This window comes from Accipiter gentilis, chromosome 7 (genome assembly GCF_929443795.1).
Source record: "Accipiter gentilis chromosome 7, bAccGen1.1, whole genome shotgun sequence".
Taxonomy (NCBI): domain Eukaryota; kingdom Metazoa; phylum Chordata; class Aves; order Accipitriformes; family Accipitridae; genus Astur; species Astur gentilis.
Genome location: NC_064886.1, coordinates 28,312,940 through 28,335,395, shown reverse-complemented (window position 1 = coordinate 28,335,395; position 22,456 = coordinate 28,312,940). Strand labels below are relative to the sequence as shown.

General features: G+C 36.1%; 1 protein-coding gene across 8 annotated transcripts in view; it reads left to right on the top strand.

The window, feature by feature from the left end:
* ADCY7 (adenylate cyclase 7) overlaps positions 1 to 22,456 on the top strand; it is a 68,372-nt gene that overhangs the window by 42,952 nt on the left and 2,964 nt on the right. For 7 of the 8 annotated variants that reach the window (XM_049806719.1, XM_049806721.1, XM_049806720.1 and 4 more), the window contains 19 exons: positions 1,563 to 1,690; positions 1,934 to 2,092; positions 5,705 to 5,837; positions 7,174 to 7,359; positions 8,260 to 8,303; positions 9,136 to 9,216; positions 10,252 to 10,324; positions 11,119 to 11,216; positions 11,944 to 12,028; positions 13,674 to 13,811; positions 15,052 to 15,114; positions 15,682 to 15,720; positions 17,131 to 17,294; positions 18,515 to 18,596; positions 19,183 to 19,338; positions 20,073 to 20,219; positions 20,626 to 20,733; positions 21,547 to 21,661; positions 22,263 to 22,387. In XM_049806719.1, the coding sequence (XP_049662676.1) occupies positions 1,563 to 1,690; positions 1,934 to 2,092; positions 5,705 to 5,837; positions 7,174 to 7,359; positions 8,260 to 8,303; positions 9,136 to 9,216; positions 10,252 to 10,324; positions 11,119 to 11,216; positions 11,944 to 12,028; positions 13,674 to 13,811; positions 15,052 to 15,114; positions 15,682 to 15,720; positions 17,131 to 17,294; positions 18,515 to 18,596; positions 19,183 to 19,338; positions 20,073 to 20,219; positions 20,626 to 20,733; positions 21,547 to 21,661; positions 22,263 to 22,387 (2,124 nt within the window). The remainder of the gene's footprint in view (positions 1 to 1,562; positions 1,691 to 1,933; positions 2,093 to 5,704; positions 5,838 to 7,173; positions 7,360 to 8,259; positions 8,304 to 9,135; positions 9,217 to 10,251; positions 10,325 to 11,118; positions 11,217 to 11,943; positions 12,029 to 13,673; positions 13,812 to 15,051; positions 15,115 to 15,681; positions 15,721 to 17,130; positions 17,295 to 18,514; positions 18,597 to 19,182; positions 19,339 to 20,072; positions 20,220 to 20,625; positions 20,734 to 21,546; positions 21,662 to 22,262; positions 22,388 to 22,456) is intronic. The other variant, XM_049806724.1, reaches the window with a different exon arrangement.

The window sequence follows — 22,456 nt, the reverse complement described above, 5'->3', positions numbered from 1 at the left end:
CATTGCTAATCTTCGTATTTATATGAATTTGGTTGCTTTTAAAACTTTTAAGTACTGGCAAATAAGAGAGTCATACTAACTGTATTGTAATTGTATTGTTCCAAAGCAGGTATTGAGAACACGAGAATATGTCATGTGAGCTTAGTTGCCACGAGCTTTTTATGCCAAAGTAGAAGCTGAGGTCTTTTGCAACTGTTCCTCAGATAGAAAAATAGAAAAGATTCCAGATTCTGAGTGATATGTTTTAATTTCTCACTCCTGTCTGCAACTTGCAGCATTTAAAAAATGTCTGGATTTAATGAATCAAGGTCTTTTGCAACTCTGTGGTTGAGCCATAAGAACAGATTCCTGCTTTTTGTGCTTTTTTTTTTTCTACCAGGGAGTATTCTCCGTCATCTTTTCCACAACGTCAAATGTTGTAGGCTCCCATTTACCTAATAAAAGTCGATGGCTAACCTGGACACTGAGCTGGATACTGAAGTCTAACAGCTCTAATCTCGGGCTAGTTTCCCCTGCTGATCTCTGAAACTGAAGCGCAGGGCTATCTAAGCTTGTCACTTGCTGCAATGCTCAGAACCTACTGGATGGCTTAAGATGGTGGAGGATGATGGATGATCTCTTAAGGCTTTGACCCATGAGGGAAAACAGCTTAGTTTGGTAAACTGCCACTGATTTGGGCTGATTTTGGAGTTGATTGAAGAATTGCTGGGCTGTTCCCACAGCAGGAGGGGTTGGGCAGCTGAAGGTGTCAGCTGGCCCAAATTAAGCCATCTCTACTCATCAGTCAAACTCTATACAGCCTTTCAGAATTAGCCCTGGTTTGCATGCAACCTTTGTAGTTAAAATTCTTTAGTAACGTTTTAACAAAAGACTGTATGAGGAGCTCTTTGCTCTTCCCCTTTCTTGTCTCCAGCCAGCCATGGGCAGCAGTATCCTCTGTTGCACAGTTAGGAAAAAGTTTTCTGCTGCCAGATAGCATTGTGGGTTTTTTTATTAGTGATAGCAAACTGAAGTGTGTGCCAGCTTCCTCTTTAGTCATATTTTTTTTAAAAAAACATAAAAAAAATCCCCATTTTGTTTCTGCAAAGCTACTAGGTTGGGCATCTTGATTCCTAACTTCTCCCTAAATTCTGCGCCCTGCACAATGTTCTTTCTGAGGCTGCCATGCAAAAATTGAGGAAAAGGTGAACACACTGCCTAAAATTCAGGTGTTAATAAAGATGAAGATTAAAAGATAGATAAGTAGATTTCATCCTTTAGATGGTAAACTCTGTGACAGTTTTATTTTTATTTAGTTTCTCAATTGCACACAGTTCCAAGAATAGTCAGAAACTAGTAAGATGATTTTATTTCAGAAATTCTTGAAGTAGTCATTTCTGTTACCCTCCAGTGAGCAATGTCCAGGCATTTGGATGAGGGAAAAGAGAAGTAAGCTCTGCTTCAACAAGGATTTAATGAAGCCTGACTTTCTCAAAACTATATAGACAAGTCCTAGTTTTGGTGTCATTAGCCTACTTGCAGTTCATTTTTTCCTGTTAAATATGTTTACCATAATTTCACAGGAGAATGAATGCATGAGAATAAAAATCCTGGGAGACTGTTACTACTGTGTCTCAGGCTTACCTGTGTCCTTACCGGTTCATGCCAGGAACTGTGTTAAAATGGGACTCGACATGTGTGAAGCAATAAAGTAAGTATAGCACAGAAGAGTTTCTAATGTATTGAGGCTATGAAGATATTGAAAGTCATTCTTAGTTTTCTTGTCAACATTCAAAGTGTATTTATTAGCTGTAGTTGGGTAGTTACGCATTATGTCCTAAGTTTGTCTCTTGTCTTTGCACTAACTGTATAATGAGGCTAAGCCTTAACAGATCTCCAGGAGGAGGAGAGAAAAAAGTGTAACTTATGCTCTAATACCTTCCTCCCTCTATAGGCAGGTGAGAGAAGCCACAGGAGTGGATATCAACATGAGGGTTGGTATTCATTCTGGGAATGTGCTGTGCGGTGTCATCGGCCTCCGGAAGTGGCAGTATGACGTCTGGTCACACGACGTGTCCTTAGCGAACCGCATGGAGTCCGCGGGCGTACCTGGGTGAGGATCTTCCCTGTTGGTGCTGATTCATTCTGTCATCATGGTTTTCATAACCCTGGTTTATGACTCTGGAATTTGTAACTGTGCCATGACACAAATCCTCGTAATGGGATGATGACAATAGGACAAATGTGTACTTACCAGAGGTGTAAAATGTTAATATTTTCTGATTCTGTTTTCAATGAACTATAAAATTCTACTCTTAGGCAAGTGACTGCTTCTTGACCTTCCCTTCATTGGAGAAACTTGTGCGCCTTGAGCAATGCATTACGTTGACTTAGTTAATTCATGTTGCACACAGGGATGATACTGTATTTTTAAGTTTAGCTAAAGAATAGATACGCTACTTATGTCGATAAGGGAAAGCTGCATATTTACCTAGGGTTTCTGTTAATATATTGGTCAGTCCCAGTTGATTTATATTAGCTCTATATTTACCCCTCCCCCCCCCCCCCCCAACCCACAAATAACTCAGAAATTAAAATGCAGCCTGATGAGGAGCACCCAAGCAAGGAGAGTTTGGAGCTGTTGGTTATTGCATATTGTCTCTGTGTAGCATTTGTCATGGGCAGTACAGGAAGGAAAGTGAGTGGTCCTGAGTGGAAGAGCTGAGGCATCAACAGTAATGTAATTTGCCATATATTGCTCAGCAGTGGAGAGGATTGTGTCCGAGGTTGATATTCCTGCTGCCTTTTTTAAGATGGTCATTGGAAAGGACAAATATAAATGTTTTTTAAAAACACTGGCATTTTATATTTTCCTCATTTGGGAAAGTATACTCTTTTTTTCCTAAGTTGAACCTGGGGATAAGAATTCATCTAAGAAACTTTTTTTGTAGTCTGCACCAAAAAAAGACCATATTAAGATTTTCCCTTTTTCCATTCCCAAATGAGACCATGATTTTGTAGGTTCTTGGTAGTCTGTGCAAATTAGTACTTATTAATTGAATGGCATTCATGTGGGAGTATGTTTAAGCATTCAAGTATTGGTTTCTTTTGGAAAACGATTCTGACCAGTGACATTATAGGGTTTCTTATTATTTCTGTGCCTCAGACAGCTTTTAAGTATATGCTTGTAACTTAAAAAATTAACTTTTGCAAAGTGATTAGGAGATAGGAATATCAAGTTATTTTCTTGCATTGGTGACTGAAACAGAAAGAAAACTAATTGGACCTTGGCTAACAGTTGCAATACCATCTAGGCTGAGTGTTTTAGTGTGTTGACTCTGTGTGATTAAACAAGAGTACAGAGTTGTAAAGTTTCTTTTGTTGCTAAAGCAAGCAACATGGCTCTGAATATGGCATGAAAATGTACTTTTCTTAGTCACGTTTAGGACCATTGCCTAATCTTGAGAACTTTGATTATTCTACTATGTTCTTCATGCTTAAGTGTGATAATCTGTTAAAGAATAAAGCTGGTTTACATTGGCATGGTGATTCAGAAACATTACACTTAATACTTCCTATCTATACATGTCTAGCACTCACTTAATCATGTGTTTCAAAACTAGCCAGAGGAAACCTTCCACTTGTGGAAGACTGAGCCTCACAGGGAGGAAGGGTTTCTATTCGTTATGCAGATGTTGTATTTGTTTCCTGCTCTGCAGAAAAATAATGTGTCTGGGATTCCCCATTCCAATGTGAGCTAGTCCTGCTCCTTTGGAAGCAGAAGTTTTGTCGTTAGGAGCAGTTTGAGGTTTTCATTTAAAATAGGAAGTGTATATATATATATATTTTGGGTTTCTGTAAATGAAGGAATTCTAAAGACTTTTGAAAGGATGCAGGAAAACTTCTAGCTTTATAAATATTTTATTTCCATTGACAGAGTATCCTTGTTCATCATCTTTCTGATTTTAAAAATTATTTGCATTCATAACAATGTAATACACTAGTAAAGAAAAAGGACTAGCATAAAACCAAAATTAAAAATGCATTTATGACCAATTGTCTGTACTATGTGTATGGCTGAAAGATCAGAATATGTTATTCTCAGGCCTGTTAGCATAGGAAATTGAGTGCAGTATGTTAGGTATTCTGTACTAGTGTGGTAAGTGCAATAATGCATGTTACAGCTTGCCTTTGAGAGGCCACTTTAGCGGTAGCAGCTTTTGGTTATGTGCTGATCCTGGAATCCAGTAAGCATTAGTAACTGCTGAGAAATCATCAGCACAGTAATTTAAATAGAAAGAAGTTTGCAGTAAGATCTGAAATATACTACCGCAGTGTTTGATTTGGGGAAGAGGAGAGAGGAAGCTTGGTAAAATGGAAAGTAGTGGATGATGAACAAATATACTGTCTTTTGAGATAAATGGAAAAACACAGAAAACTTGCTGCAGTATATGACTGTGTTTTAAGGCTGAGTTAATACAGACATCACCCAGTATGCCTCAGTCCCTATGGGAGAAAACAATGCTTTAAAGCAAACTTTAAAATTTCAGATTTGAAGGTTCGCCTCGATTGCAAAACAGCATAATCAAGGTAACAATTAAAAAAACATTTTTTTTTTTTTTTTGAGAAAATTACCAATAAACAATTAAAACCATGCATCCTCTATATTCCAAAACTCTTACCTTTTGGCTCCAAAAGGATTGAGGAATTTTTTATATTTCCTTGTGGGAAGCCACAGGCAGTGGTCTCCAGGTCTTGGCTAAATTATCTTCAGGCAAACCTACATGCAGCAAAACAAAGTAGAGGAGGATGGGATAGTGATCCCCTTGCTCTCTGTAGTTAGACAGGAGTGTTGCACACTGTCAGCTTCTATTCTGGAAATGTTCTATTACCAGCTCTGTGCTGATGGGTTGTAGGACCGACAGCACAGTGTTTAACCCCTCCATGCCAAAGTGAGAAAAGCTGTGGGAGGATGAACAATGATAAAGTAGAATATAAGAAAAGAAGTGGTATTTTATGAACACACTCAAGTCTCCTGTTGAGAAATTCTATGCAAAGATATTACTCATACTTTATATAGAAATACTTGATTTGGGATACTGAACTATATAAAATTTAAGGGAAACTGTGAATGGGTACAGAAAAATACTAGCTGCTCCCCTTAGAAGTGTGTTGCTGTGTTATGCTCTCTTCTGATTGTTTCAATCAGAAAAGACAATTTTCAGAATTACCCTCCTAGCTGACAAAAAAAACCTTTTCCAGCTTTTTTTTCCAGACTTTGTAACCATCTCCTCCCCTTCTTATGCATTTCTAGCATAAGACAATCCTCACTTGTGTTACATTTCTGAGCTTTCCTTGCAGCTCTTGCCATCTGAAACAACCTGCCTCTGAGTCTGTCTGTCTTGTCTGTCATCACACCTCCTTTGATCACATTTCTTCTTGTTTCTTATATGTCTCTGCTTATGTCAATTTAATTTTATAGTGATACTATCTCATTCTGGGAAGTGTTTTTAAGCATACTTGCTATGAAAGATGTGCGATGAAGAACTGCAGTAAAGGATTGCAAACATGGTTTTAAGTACTGGCAGGATTCTGCATTTGGCTGCCAAAGCACAAGATGGCTGAAAAGCAGAAAAGTCAGCTGTGGCCATTGAAATGTAAATGAAATGCTTAATGTGACCTTTCTGTAAGTGTTTGGGTCTCTTGTTCTTTCTCCCCTTCTCAGCCGTGTACACATCACTGAAGCAACATTAAATCACCTAGGCAAAGCTTATGAAGTAGAAGAAGGGAATGGACACCTGAGGGATCCTTACCTCGAATCCATGAATATCAAAACCTACTTAGTGGTTGATCCAAGGGTATGTCTATGTTTTTAAACATGTGTATTTATTCAAATATAGACATACATTTTAAGTATATAGGTGCTTGTGGTGCATACACCTTTTTAATTCAGTAACAGAATTAAAGCATGGTGTGAGTCATCTGAGTAGTTTGGATTTGGGACCTCGGATCCGAAAGCATGTCCTACTGTTTTATGACATGTCTTTTAGCTTGAAGGTAATAAGTGATATGCTGAAACCTCATATGTGGTCCACTTAGAGTAAAAAAAATACATATTTGACTATGTATTTGCATGAAGTGCGTCTCTCTCAAATCCAGGTCAAAAGGTGGGATGAAGTAATGAAAGAATACCTGTACTGTGTGGCTGCTTTCAGATAAAATATTCCCTGTAAAATAGCTTCTGACATCATCTTCCTCACTATCTTAAATGTGAGATTCACCATCTTTTCAAGGTGTAATGTTAGCAACTGTTGATTGCCCCTTTAGAGCCTGGTAACTGCAAACACCTGGAATATTTCTATTTTGAATCAGCTTGTGGTTGATGAGTGAAATATTGCAAGAGAAAAAAGAATGAAAATGACAAACTTCTTCCTTCAGGATCTTTACAGGAAGAAACAGTATAGAGCCACTTTTAATTAGCAAGAAGTCAATCTTATCTTTGTTGCATGTTTTATGTATTCATAAATACATAATCCCCCCTACATGTACACAGCACTTATCCTCAGAATGAGGATCTAAGTCTATTAAAGTGGTCCCTGCTCACTTGAAGATAGCTGTGAAATGTTAGAGAATAACTAGTCATTGATGTATTGGTTTATTCTGTAGTTTTAGCTTCCTTGTAGACCCACAAGGGTATTGCTGTATACCCTGTATATACTGCCTGACTCTTCACCTGTGATGTAGGGATATACTCTAATGTTGAGTCTGTAATTTGTGGGATCTTCTCCTAACCACTGTTTTGATACACCCTAGCTCAGGAATTGGGAATCTTTTTTCCCCTGCTGTTGTGCTGACTGTAAGGAAATTGTGTCTATTCATAAGATTCTGCAATCTCTTGCATCACTGCAAATAAACCAGGAAGTTTGAATGTTGCAGTGTTACAAGCGAAGGCTTGTAAAGGGAGCTGAAGCAAATTCATTATGTCATGATTTGCTTTACGTCACATTAAAATAATTAATTAAATAATTGATTAAATAAAGGAATCGAGGTTGGCTTGACACATTGCTGATATGTGTTTAGAGTCCTACTAAATAGCTCGATTGTATAGTCCTAATCTACTCAAATACACAGAGCTTCATTTATTTGTAATTTGTATAATTTTCTGTTTTCTAAAATGAGTGTTTTTTCTGTTAGTCCAAACAATGCGTATCAAATAATCATCTCCCTAAAACAAGAGTTAATGATGGGCTGAAGATGCGAGCATCTGTTCGGATGACACGTTATTTAGAGTCCTGGGGAGCAGCCAGGCCCTTTGCCCACCTGAACCACAGGGAAAGCGTGAGCAGTGACTCTTCAAGTTCACAAGGAAGGCGAAGAAAGGTGGGGTTTGAAATAGTGATTGTCACCCTACAATTCCAAACTGCTCCTCACGTCTATGGTGTGAAACTCGAAATCTGACATGGTTTTTGTGGCTGAATTTCTGCTGTTACTCTTGGTGTTAAATGTGTACACAGAACTTAAGAAGGTATCTGTCAACAATTATTTCTGTCAGAACTTAACAGTATTCAAACTCTGCCAATCTCTAGCATGCTATACTCATAGTAAACCTTCAAAGTAAAACTTTGAAACTCTCTTTTTTTTCCTGACATTATTCCATCTTGGGGTACTGCTCACTACACGTGGCTTTGGAAAAAAGATAATTTATCCCAGAGTCCAGATGCACTCAACATTTACTTAAAATGTATGGAAAATAAACAGTCCCTCCACATGCTCTGCCTGCAACAGGATTTTATCAGTAAAGAATTTTTAAGAATAAGAATTATTAAGATTTTTAAGATTTTAAAATTAAAGAAACCTCTTTTTTCTTTCCCTCTGCCCTTCCTGAAAACTGAAAGGAGATGTGCATGCTTTTAGCTGTGCTCCAGGAGACGCAGCAAGGCTGTGGACAGATAGCTGTAGTAAATTTTAAATTCAGGTTTGTGGAAGCAGTTTCCAGTCTACTTGCCTCTGCTGATGTTAGTTATTTCAGTGTGTGAAGAAAACTAAGAGGGAAGATCTGTTGGATTATTTTCTAACATATTTTTTTGTTCAGAAAACACTTGTTAAAGCGGGAAACATTGCAGGAAAGGGTTAATTTTGATAAGCTTTTCTATTTAAGAATGGTTCTTGATTGTTATTTGTGAATAAAAATGTTTTTGGCAGCTTGCTGAAGTTTATTTTCAATAGTTGTTTGCCATTTACTGATTGTGTAACTTTTTCTTATTTCCTTCTATGATTTAGGAAATACCTTTGTGTTCCACTGGGCACCAGAGAACTTCTGATAGGTTTGTCAAGTACTTTCTTTTTTTAAAATACATGATCCTGTGCTCTTCTTGCAGTTCAGTGTACTGTAAGCGTGTGATCTTTTGGTTGATTAATCACTGTATGTATGGTATTCCTGCATTTGAAAGGTTAGGCTAAATCTTTGGCCTTTAAAGACTTCTCAATTCACGTTTTGTTATTGTTAGCAGATTCTAAAAGGAGCTTGCCCCCCAGTGCTCTCAGTCATTCAGGTTGCATATTGTTTTATGGGCTGTAGCAGGATGGAAGGGAGTAGGGAAGTAAGAGACCTAAAAAGCAGTGGAAAACAAATCAAAACACCTCATATATTGTATACAATATATATTGTAACTGCTTGTGCTACCTCAGCTTTTAGTTTTCTTACTCATAGATGCTAGATTTGTTTGTAAATATTATAGTACAAAATAAATACAGTTTAACATAATATTATAAGTAAATATATATTCTATTTTACAAGATATGTCTTTGGTTAGTAGTATTAATGTATGCCATTGTAGTGTAATAAAAAATTGGCACTACCTGTAGAAATGCTTACAATATGGTACCTGTACCACCGAGTTAACTAAGTAGATGATTTTCACTTGTGAAACATTCTGTTAGTTTATCCAAATATTGTCTTGAAAAATGCATGATTTGAGTAACTAGAGAAATGCTTAGTAAAGTGCTTATGGATATTTGTGTTTATCAGTTTGGAGCGTTCTTGTTTACCTTTTCCCTGGTAGCTTACCCCACTTGTGTACTGAGAAAGTATTGTCCTCTGTAGCCATTAATTGCTTCTAAATAGCATTTGTGACATGGACTTCATTTCGTTCTCAGAAATTCCTCTCAGAAGGGAAGGATAGAGGAAGATATTTATGATGAAATGATGTCAACCATTGAGGGCCTCAGTTCAACTAAGTATGCAGTATTTTATTTTCTTCTTCATCTTTTCTTTGAGTATTATCTGCATTCTCAATTTTAAGTCTAGATATAAAATTTACTTCCCAAAAATGAAAAGTTACTAGGATTTTTGTCTTGCCTGTTTTTTTGGTCTTTGCTTTTTACTTACTTTGGTTCCTTTTTGGTTTTAATTTGAAAACAATGAGAATATTACTGTATTATTTTAGCAAGGAGCCAATGGTTAGTCTAGCTGTTCAATGTGGGTATAGTACTATGAAATAGCAAAATTATTGCTTTGTTTCTTATGACTGTCCAAAGTAATGAGCTGAACTGCCATGTGGATGGGATAGGAAGTTAATGTTTGTGTTCTGTTTATTAAAATAAGAAGTGTCAGGAAATGGGATGCAGTCCCAAACAAAGCCTATGTATAAAGTCAAAACACAGTCTTGGGGGTAATAATAAAGTTGCTTTAGTGTTTGATTCACTGAAGGTAAATGGTCTATCAGTAGAAGGTGGTGCATTTGGCAATATATTTGCATTTAAAAGCAAACACAGGCAATGTTGTGAATTTTTTAAAATTTATTTAAGATACAATAATTAAATTCCAATAAAATGTAAAACAGTGAATTTGAGAAGAAAAACTCTTTCTTTCATTTAAGTTATAGCAAGACTGTTACCACTGTACCTCAGCTATTCCCAATAGGGGCCTGATAGTATTTAGGGGAAGTTTTTGGAGGCTGTCAGCTGTCTCTAACATCTGCTATTATACTTTCCTATTTGCAAACCTCAGGGAAGGTCTGGGGTTACATTTTGCATGTAACTGGCAGACGCTGCTGTCTGTGAGAGCGTTCTGGATCTGCCTGTCAGCTAAGTAAAAATGTAACTGCTCATATGTTATGCTATGAAAACTTAACGACCTTGCAGAACTGTAAAATGTATGTAAAACACTGGCCCTCTCACCCTGCATACTGTGGAGTCTCAACTACAACGATGCTTCTGCATACTCTCCTTGGCCTGTTCTGTACATTTTGTAACGTGTCTCTTTGAATGCAGTCCATGGTGTGGCAAATCGGATGACTTCTGTGGATTTTCACTGATCTTTGCAGAACCTGGTCTTGAAAAAGAGGTTGGTAAGAGCAAAATAATCCTTTTTGGTCTTTGATTTACACTTCAGAGCAGCATAAGAATGTATTTGAAACTGTTCATTCTGAAACTGGATTCTGGAAGGTGACTGCACACCTGAAGAGGTTTTTGGTAACTAATGAAAAGCAGATCTCGTTCGTTTGAATAGGTCATTCTTCCTTAATAATGCTAATTTTGTAGGTTAAAGGAGATTGTCTCTAATCTGTGGTTAAATTCTTGCCATAAGGGAGTTGTTAGGAGTTTGGCAGCTTTAATATATGAACAACTTCTCTCAAAAGTAATGATACTTAAAAAAAAAAAAAAAAAAAAAAGTATTTCTGCATCCGTAACGAAAAGACTTTGCTTTCTGTGGTTGTTTCATTACAAGTATAATACTGTTGTTGTTAGGTACAGTGTACTTTTTCTGTTTGAATAACTGTTCTTTGATTTACTGTGCTGTGGTGTACTGTATGTAGTTGCTGGTGTGTGTGTGTGTGTACATATGTATTTTAGGTTTACTTCTGCGTATATCCTTTTCTATGAGGATTTTGATTACATGCAGCTGTGAAGTGCTGATTTACATACTTGGGGGTTTTCCCTCTAGGTTTGAAATTATCCTTTGGATTGGGCTGGTTTTGTTGATAGATGTTCAAGTGAATTTTATTTGGTGGTTTTCTTTTGTCCTCTTTTAGTTCTATGTATATTTTTAATAGTGCAGTATAAATTTGCATATATATGTAATACAGTTTTTTAAAAACCTGTAAGTATCATTAAGTTTTATTATAATCTGTGTTTCAGTATCGCACCATTCCCATCCTAAAACTGAAGAGTTACTTCGCATGTGCCAGTTTTGTGTTCCTCTGTATATTTCTGATACAGATGTTTATAATGCCAAAGTAAGTGTCAGTATTTTAATAATTGCTAATTCAAATTAACCAATAGCTAAAGTGAAACTCACGTGCATGAAACTTTTTAAAGTCTTTTGGAGTTCCTGAGGGTTTACATTTAAGAAACATATGCACCTCTTAGGACTAATTTACCCCTTAATAAAGGAGTGTATTCACGTTGTTGGTGTAAGAGCCCAGATATTAATATGAAAATAAAATAGAATTTTTTTTTAATATTGTGTTTGCTTAGTACACACAGGGAGATGATCAGTTATGTGAGAAAAACTATTTTGTAATAGTTGGCTGTAAGCACATTGAGTGAGTGAGCAATAGAAAAACGGGATTAGCTGGTTAAAATGTGCTCAGTGATCCTTTTGTCTGGAGAGGTACAAAGAGAGAACTTTCAGCTTCTTCTCATACCTCCAAGAAAGCAGATATTTGATGATTCTGAAGTTTATGGCGTATTTGTTTTTTGTGGCTGTTGCAGTGCAGTTTCCATGTGATTTATGCATAGGGTAGTGGTTCAGGCTGTCAGTGAGAGGAGTAGAGTATCTTAAAGTAGTATTTGTGCAACAGAGCAACAATAACCTGTGCAATGTTATGGTCATCAGTGCTATTAGAAGAAAAATTCTATTTAAATTTAGAGAAACACTGTTAGCAAGCATTAGTCTGAATTGTGGTTTGAAAAACTTTTTTGTTTAACACTGGTTTGTTTAATGCTTTCTCTTCTGTTTAGAACTGCAAAACTAGGAATTTCCTTTGGCATTGTTGCAGTCATCATTGTACTTATTTTGTTTGTGTGCTTTGCTGAGAAATGTATGGTAAGTTTATTAAAAAAAAGTTTCCTGTTTTCAAAAGTGGATGGATGTAATTCAGCAACTTGGTCTATCTTTTGGAGTAATGAATTAAGTTGTTAATTTCTATAGGAGTTACAGGAGCCTTGAATCTCAGGTTACCAGATTTCATTGCCTGAAACAGATTTTCATGTCTGAAAATTCTCACTGTAATTCAGAATTATTTGAGTGCTAGAATAGATGTGTACGAGGCAGGAGGAAGATATTAACACTTGCTGGGTGGGGTCGGGTTTTTAAAATTTATTTTTATGTTTATGTTTGTCCTTAATAGTAATTTTTTGGTTGTAAATCTTGATATTTTCTATACGGGAAACACTATTAAAATCAAAATAAGTTTGAATGCAAGATTAGTTTTCATAATAATTTATAAAGTCCCATGAAAATTACAAACATATGAATAATTTACTGGCAACAATTTTATAGTTGTTAGAATTCCAAATTAATCATTATATCAATTAGGACACTTTGCATTTGTAGTTCCTTTTTCTTTGCATTAATAAATGTATGCAATTACTGTTTAAAAATGTATAGTGACATAGAGACAGGCCATAATGACATAGAGTTCAACAACATAACATAAAAAAATCCTTCTGTAGTCCAAGAACTATCTGGAGGCAGGGGTGAGTGAGGGAAAGAATTCTGAAGAGTTTCTTGCACTCATCAAATCTATGTTGTGCTAGACCAAGGGTGAGAGGGAATTCTGAAGTTCTCTTGGGAACATACCACCATCATCTTTTTCCAGAGGGGTGATGGTGATCTCCCAGGAAAACTGCCACAGAAAGAAACTGTCTCTTATAGACCCAGGTTCAAGTTGTGTAAAGGGGAAAGAAAAAAAAAAATTGCACTCCGTACATGGGATAAATTTTATGATTCATTTAAAAGTACAGTTAGATAGCATGTATGGATTTTATGTATGTATGGTGTTTATGAGTGAATAGATTTTTATGTATATGTATGTGTATTTATGTCTATGGAGGTGGGGGGAGTGTGTATATGTATGCACGTATGGTTTCTACACATGTAAAAACACATGGAGAAAAGAAAAGGAAAAGACAATTCCAAGACTGCAACTGCATCAGACTTGAGTTTTACACTGGGAGTGATTTGGTATAGCATCCTTGAATAATGCTTGTAAACCTTAAAAGTATATGCTTTACTAGATGTTTTTTGCTATAGCAACAAATGGAGGATATTAGGATGGCAAGAAAAGAGACTGTCTATCATTGGTTTCAATTTAGACATCTGAAAATGTAGTTCCAAATATAACATTATAGCTCCAAAATTAAAAAATACAACATAGATTACGACTATAGTTTTAGTAATATTTCCCTAGAACTTTCAACTAGATCATAATTTTGTATTTTTAAAGCAGAAATTCAGATTATTTTAGCACCTGGCCTCTTTGAAGTAAGGAAGCATTAGCTTCATTTTCAGTTGTGGAAAGGCGTTGGGCATTTAATCTGAATGACTAGTTTCAGAGTTCTAAATTAGGATTCCAATGAAGGCTCTTGACACTCTCCTGCAGAGAAAAAGTATTTTATATTTAGAAATATTTCTTCCCATGTATCAAAATATTATCCATGTTACTGAAACAAACTTATTTTGCTTACAGAAGTGCTGCTCAGAACAGCGGCCTTTCTTGCACCATCTTTGCGCTATGTCAGAAAAGGTGGAAACAATGCCTTTACTTAGGCTTCCTTTAGCAGTCATCACTATAGGTGCCTTGTTGATTATAGCCATTTTTAATTTGGTAAGTAATCGCATTATCTTTATTCTGTGAACTTACTGTAACATCCACAGTTTAAGTAACTTCCTGTACTCTTTTCATCATGTACCTTGCTTTTTGCTGCTTTTTTCCAATATCTGATTCGCAGCATGAGTTGATTTACAGAAAGATTATGCACAATGCCATGTACAAAAGCATGAAAAGTATAAACTCCCAGTTTGTAGAACTAAAAGTACATATGATGGATTTGAGTTCTAGTTTACATGACCTTTTCTTGCTTTCAAGATGACATTTATAGTTACTATTGATTATAACCATGATCACTAAGATTGTCTTCCCTTTTTTTTAATGTGGGTTTAAATGTTTGGCTGCAGTGGGTAGCAGTTTTAAGCAGTTTACTGTGCTATTTGTACTAGCTAATAATAATGCAGATGAGAGAGGGAAGAGTACAGCTTGGCACTCTTTTAAGATCAAAGACATTATGGGTAGTTACTGCTAGACTAAGATGCAGATGGAGTCAGTCTTTTAACTTTAATTTTAGTATTGTATTGCACCTGGGGTACATACATTTAAAAAAGTTACTTTGCAGTAACCTCATGCTCAAGACCACTCTATTATGTCTTTTTTTTAAACAAGCTTTACGTGGCATACCATGTTAACAGTTAAACCTATCTGATAGCTAGCTACTAAAAGTGATGTCCTCCTGATCCCATGTGCTCCGTCTGCCATTCTTCTGATTCCATGGGAAGTTTATTCTGAAAGCTATACTGCAGAAAATGCTTAATTTTCTTTTGTAGGTTTGTTTTTCTGCTGGCTTGGGTCCTTGAATTGAATCACAGTGGTGTCATGTGAACACCACCAGAGACAGCCTAAAAGAAAACAGGAACAGCAGCTGTGAAACTGGGGGGTGAGACAGAACCACATGTTTGTGCCAGTTAGCTGTTAGATTAGCATAGCCATAATGTGAAACTTTACCCTGAATTAAAAAATCAGTAAGTAAATACTTGGCAATTTTAACCTTCTTGCCCCTTGTGTGTGCATATATGTTTAATAAAACTATATGGGATATCATTATAGTTCAATATTTATATTGCAGTAACACTGAAAGGGCAACCAGATCAGGTCTCATTGTATAGTGTATGGAGAAAAAAAACCCTTAAAATTAGTGACTGCCTGCTAACAAGTTTGTGTGGTGGTTTTGTTGGGTTTTTTTTGTTGTTGTTTGGTTTTGTTTTTGTTTTTTTTTTTCCCCCTAATAAATCAGACTACTGAAAAGAACAAACCTGCAAACTTTACTGGATCAAATGACCTGTGTGCTACCACCTATGTGAGTAGAGTACTGTCTTGATGGTGTGTATAATATAGATGGATGGCAGCATTTTCTATCTTCTCACCTTATTATAAAGACAGAATTTTTAAATCATTGAACACAAAGATTTACTCCTGCTACAAGGCAGTTCTAGGGGTATTTTCTATCATCAGCTATGGCTTTACTGTGCATCTTTTAGGGATTTTCAAAAGGCTGGAGTACTCATGGATGAAACTGAAGTCTTGGCTTATTTTGGTTACACAGCAACTTTGAAAGGTGTTCTCTAGCGTTTCTATAAGGATAGATTCAGCACTTACCAATGACACAAAAGGATTATTTCTGAGGGTTTCATTTTTATCTTTTAATTCCAAAGTAGCATTCTATTTTGAGATAATCCAAATGTTTGGGATGCTCCTTTTGTCACCTGGCTGCCCCTTTAGACGATGGACATGTTTTTGAACAAAGAGCAGCAGGTTGTGTGAGGACTCTTTCTTTCAAGTCCTTAGGACAAATGATAAGTTACACATATATAATGCACATTGTACTCATCTGGTAATTTTCTGCTCTTGCATGTCTCTAAATCAGCCTTTTGGAAACACAACTCAGTCCTGCGTTGAGGAAACTGTAAGTAGTGAATACACGTTACTTTAAAACCCAGCTCTTTGAATATTGTATACATTACTGACAACTGGCAGGTTCTGTTGCTGTATAAAACATGGCTTTTTTAGGTATCTGACAGCAGAAAAGTTCTTCATGAAAGCAAGATGTTTCAGCTACTGTTGCTGTGCTGAATAAAGTATGGCTTTGAATTTTTTTTTGAAATTTCAGACTTAAAATTAGCTCTAAAACTTTGAGAAAAAACCAGTAGAATAGGATGATGATTATGTTCAAGTCTGAGAGATAAGAGCTGTACTTGCAAGTGTCCCAGTAAAGTATCTTGGTAGAGTGAAAGGGCTTAAATAGCCAACTGACCTGTGTCAGTGTTCTCTACATAGTGGTTTCTTTTTCAGAGGTTTGGCTTCAGGGTTGTAACTGTGAGTGTTCATTACCTTTTTGAGGTTAGACTCAGTGCCTTTAGGATGACAGAGTTGGTATAATACATTACTATACAGGCTCTGATCCTGAGTTGCTCCATAAATTGTTCTGGTTTCAGTCACTTCAGCAGAAACATTAACTGTTTAGCTAAGAATCTCCCAGATCTGGGTAGGTCTGTGCTATTATGGGTGAAAAACTGTGCTTTGTACATAAAGAGAAATAAACTCTTGAGGAGCAGAAGCTGTGGTAATTTTGGAGTTGTTTGTAGACTAAAGTATGCTAGCTCAGCATCTTATACCTGTGCTTGCAGGGAGCAATCCTGTCTGCATAATGCACTTTGTATGCCCTGACAGCTTTAATGCTCCCAGCTGCATGCTGATCTTGGACACCATGCCTGAATTGTGATTCCTCTGGGAGATTTTTTTCAGTAATTCTGTTGGATAATGGCCCTAGCTTGATAATGCTTATTAGCATCAAAGTTCTTATAAGGGAGCTGTGTCTAAGGTTGGAGAACAGGTCACAGTCTTTAAATGTTACAGGTGGGGGAGATGGGAATATGGTATCTGCTTAAGGTTACAGAGGGGGAGCACTGTCAAAAACAGGACCAGAATGCTGGAGTTCCTGGTTCAGAGCCCGTTCACTGGACCATGAACCTACTTTAGGTTAGTCTTGAACTTTAAATAAATAATTGCTTAAATTAATAGACTTCAGAAGATAAATTCTCAACAGTCTTCAGTTTTTATCTGACACTGCTTATGTTGGTATGATGCCTTTTGTTTAAATCTTTTTGTCTTTAACAAAAAAGTAAACTAAAAAAAGCATTACGTTCAGCCTTTTAGTGCAATTAAAAATAAAGTTTTAAGTATATTTAGCAAGTGGTTGTAATTTCTTCTATTTAAATTACAATGATCATGAACTTAGAGCATTTGCTATGGTTTAAAAGTCTCTTATGCATAGAGCCTGAATAATGCAACCGCTCTTCAAATTCTTCTTTTACAGTATTATGCTTACTGCTGCATACTGGGATTCATTGCTTGCTCAGTATTTCTTCAAATGAGCTTTGAACTCAAAGTTCTTCTCCTGTCCATTGCTGTGACTGTATACCTCATCATTTTTAATACCCTTCAGCATAAAAACTTGAGCTTCTATGGCAACAGTACCAGGTGGAGTGTAAAGTTTCTTTTATATGACAATAATGTTTCATTAAAGGAGGTGTTAGGTTTTTGTATGCTTACTGAAATATTGAAATATCAAAACTATGTAAGTCAGACACTACAAACCTTTCTGCAAAGTTAATGACGTGGAAATAATATTAGACCATATCATCCTTTTTTTTTTTTCCCCTTTGTTTAAAGAAACTGTGTGTTTTCTAAAAAATTCTGTAATATGGCTTCTGAGATCTCTGAAAGCTTCGCTTACATTAAAGACTAGGGGTTAGAATATTAATGTCATAATAAGGTTGATCTTCTGTTAAACTATGAAGAAAAGCCTTGCTAAAAGTCTGATGCTCAAGCTGTGTTTGTGAGACCTTGCTAATCAAGAGGGTAGTGAACTCTTTGCCTACCTCACTAACTCCACATATTTTGAAAAGTAACAGCAATTTACCTGATTTAATTGAAGAAACTATAAAAATACTTAAGAGAAATCATACACGGAAGGGTTTTACTGTTCATTTGTAAGTCTGTTTCTCAGATTCTCAGCATAGTCTCATAGCTGAAGATTAGAATAAATTTATTTTGCAGAGGCTGTCAGCACAGCTTAAAAAAGCCTAAGCCAGCACTTAATTTAGCCTCTTAATCCCAGGCTATTCATATAATGAGAATTTAGTTTGAGACATTTGTGAAAATTAATAGATATGGTAAGACAGACTGATCTTACTATGAAATATGAGTGGCATCTCAGATTTGTATGGAACTATATACAGGTGTGATTTAATGGCTGTCTTTGTTTTAGCACTGTAAGAAAGTTTCTTCTCCTACTTCAAGATTTTGTTGGCTGTGTTTTTTGTTGGGGCAGTGTGGGGAGGAAAGCTGCAACTCAGTGCAATAAAAATTAAGATGGCTCTTTTAAGAGAAAGCCATGTTTACTTGAACATCTCACTACAATAACTACTTGACATGGTTTCAACACCCATTTTGTTATTATGTGAAATGCAGTTCATGTACTGAACTGAATGGTAATCCTTTCTTGTTATTAGGATAAGACCTATAATCAGACAGCCGTTGGCACAAATGAACAACGGCATTGGTGGTATATGTCTGAACAAAGACACCCTCTTCTGCTATGCTCTTCTTCCCCTCCCCTCCCATTCCTCCCCCAACTCTTAATCATGTGGATTTTCTTAAAGGATACAGATGACTTTGTATCGTTTTCTTGTTTTCAGACTTTTCACCAAAGAGCCGAGGATAATGACTAATTTATATCTGGTTCTGTTTTACATTACCCTAGTTTTACTTGCAAAACAGGTATGTATTTAAAAAGCAATAGGTTAGTTCTTTTACTTGCAGGAAGTTGGTTTGAATCAAATGCAAAAGTATTGTTCATTGAAATTGTGCACTAAATTAGTATATACTTTGATTTTTTTTATATTCTTGTAGAATACAATCTTAGTTGTAGATAATGTACTTACTTGTACTTAGTTATAGATAATGCAAAAATTTTTACTGTGAAAGGATGGAAACATTTTTATATTTTTCAATACTGTTTGCATTACAGAAGTCAGCACTTTCAAATTCTTCCAATTTGCTTCTATCTGTATTTATATGTCAGTATTCATCCTAAATCAAAGCAGCAATTCAAGATAAAACTAATCACCATGTTATTGAAATGTCATTTTGGTAAATACACCTGATGGTACCCAAATGGCATTCATTCATACTGACTGTTTCGTATTTTTCTGACCTTCATTTTCAAAGCACATTTTTCATAACTATATAGGCTCAAAAGGCCTTGAATAAACTTTATTGCTACTACACTTTTTTAATAAATTGACTAATATTTTTCAGCAAGATGATATATTGATTTAATTTATCATATTTGGTCCCTTTGCAGATTGACTATTACTGTCGTCTGGATTGTCTGTGGAAGAATAAGTTTAAAAAAGAACATGAACAGTTTGAAACCATGGAGAACGTTAACAGGCTTTTGCTGGAAAATGTACTTCCAGCACACGTTGCTGCCTATTTCATTGGTGAAAAACGAAATGAGGTATGTTTAATTTCTGCTATGTGAAGGACAGTAAATTGGAACTTCTGTGATTCGGAACTTCTGTGATGTAGAACCTCATGCTAACAAGCACACAGAAGGCTATAAGGTTCTGCACTCTTAGCCTCTTGTTTGTAACCCAGGACCATTGTAAACACAGGAATCTGCTATCTGGATGGCCTCAAAAATATGTGAACTTTTAGTGTCAGTCTCTGAAATCTGTTTTCAGAAATGGTAGTTCAGCTTCAGGACACAGTTTGAGGTTGGTAAATATTTAAAAAGGATTTACTGCTTTCCAAAGACCATATTTTACCAGAGAAGATAGGCTTCTTTTTAAAGAAGTTAGTGGAGAAATAGATAGTATCTCCCTGGTCACAACCTCAGTGAGAAGTTAATTGATAACGATCAATTTTTTTTTTTTAGACATCCATCTTACTCTGCCAGCATGTCATCAGAATACATATTGCTGATTTCACAGCCATGGTTAAGTGTCATAAGACTGGCACTGTTCAGAATAGATGAGAATCTCTAAGATACAGAGGTATCTCAGCTTTCTTTAGGCAAATCAACTTCATTAATGTTTCTGATAAAATAAGAGATGCCCACTGTAAAGTAATGTAGTTGACTTCAGAGGAAAATTGTAATTTGATTACTGGTTAAAAACAATAATCCTAGTTTTGAATACCTGTGGTGGAAGGTGACTGATGACAATGTGTGAATATATTGTTTTCCTATAGGACTGGTACCATCAATCTTATGACTGTGTCTGTGTCATGTTTGCATCGGTACCAGATTTTAAGGTGTTTTACACTGAATGTGATGTCAATAAAGAAGGCCTGGAATGCTTGCGGCTGTTAAATGAAATCATTGCTGATTTTGATGAGGTAATTAAGCTTCTGGCAAAAATGGATATTTACTGCAAAATACAATGTTTCACTAGATCTGTGAGCATTTGGTGGGGGTGGAAGGCTGCTGTGCTGCTATGCTATTCTGAGTTCAGCCTTGCAATCTTGAAAGATATATTCCCATCTGATGGGGTTTCTCAATTACATCATCTAATGGATTAGTAGTATGGTTTGAAAGTCCTGAATTTCAGTACTTTATTTCAGTACTTCCACATTTTATTTCTCCTATGAGCAGGTAGAGCAACACTGTGAAACTTAATCCTCAGTGCTTTCTTACCTAACCTTCATGTGATAGATAGTATTTCTAGAGAAGTTTAATGCTTATTGTAGACACTGAAATATGGTATTAAAGTCTCAAGTTTCTGTTTTATTTCCCTTCAAACAGCTGTTGTTGAAACCTAAATTTAGTGGTGTTGAGAAAATAAAAACCATTGGAAGCACTTACATGGCAGCAGCTGGTCTCAGTGTTACGCCAGGCCAAGAGAACAACCAGGTACATCGTCTCTGAAATCTGCCTTCAGTATTTTGTGTGTACGTAGGTGCATTTCAAAGTAACAGAATGTAAGGTGATATAAAAGAGAAAGTAAATGACCAAGAGTGACTTTCTGAAATGTGGAAAAAGATGATTAAAAGGTATCGTCTCCTGTTGAAATCACTATTTATCTCCTAGTTCCATATTTTTCCTAAGCAGGTATTAAGTCTGTAACCTCAGCATACTTATACATCTTTAATCTTTGATTCCAGTAGCTTAACATTTCTAGATGCATAACAGAATAGCTCTAATAATAGGGAAGACAAAGAATGGCTGCCAAAGAAAAGGCCATCTCGGAACTGGACAGTAAGCTTTTTGTGATACCTGAGAACTGGCACAAAAAGAGAATCCTCAAGTGCCGTGTTAGATCCGAATCTGAAACTATTTGTCACCCAGAAGAATTAAAACCAATTTCTGTACTCAGGCTTACTTTCACTATAGCAGGTTCATGTATGATATTAGGATGCATGTATGTAATATATACAAAACATGTAAAATTAAATCTGGAATCCTAAAGGGCAGGCGTAAATTCATTATAAAATTTAATCATATCATTCTTGTCACCTCCTAGCCATTCCAATTGAATTTAATGTGTTTTTTTAAATCCATTTGGAACGTTTGTTGAAATATGCAATTCTGCACAGCTACAAGGATGAGTGGTCTTATCCTTATAAATATATACTTTATTCACTAATAGTACTGGTTTGGAATAGTAGCCTGACACAGCCTTCTATGTTGCAATTTGATCATCAATATGTGGTGTGAATTGCATAGGATAAGGAAAGACAGCATGCTCACATTGGAATTATGGTGGAATATGGAATTGCCTTGATGAGTAAACTGGATGGCATCAACCGACATTCCTTTAACAATTTCCGCTTACGTATCGGTAAGTTCAGTTTGTGAAGAATGTAAACTCTGCAGGTCCACAAAAACTAAAAATGAGGTAGTATGAGTTAGGTAACTTGCTGAGGGCTGTATTTGGATTATTATAAAATGCTGAATAGCTGAAGGTAGTGTTATCTAGTCTAGCTTTTTAAATATGCCAAGCTCCTTCACAGATGGGCTTTTCTAATCAGTGGAGGGAGCAATACGAAGACTGCAACTGGATGAGTTTGGAGAAAATTATAGGTGTGGATAAAGAGGGAGATACCCTGTTACTAACCCTTGGCTAAAGACAGTGTTGTCATTATACAAATGTTTATTTCTATATATTAAAAGGACAAAAGGAAGACTTTTTCTTTGGCATGAACTTTGCCTGAGCTCTTTCTTGGACTTCCCATTTTATAATGAATGAGTCACTTCACATCTCCTGAGCCTCAGTACTAATATTTATAGAACGATGGTAATACTGATTGCTAGCAACGTATTGCAGGGTTAAGTTTTGGTGGTTTTTTTTTTCCTTGAAGCTCATGACTTACAGCTAATAGTGAAGGTAGATGTCATAACTTTCTACTTCAGTAATGACACATGCTTTTGTTTATACTAAGGGATAAATCATGGCCCTGTGATTGCTGGTGTGATTGGTGCCCGGAAACCTCAGTATGATATTTGGGGCAACACTGTTAATGTTGCTAGCCGAATGGAGAGTACGGGGGAACTTGGGAAAATCCAGGTAAACAGCAGCCTTGGAAGGTTTAAGAAATTATTTCTGATTGGTTATGAAATTTAAAAAAAGTGTGAA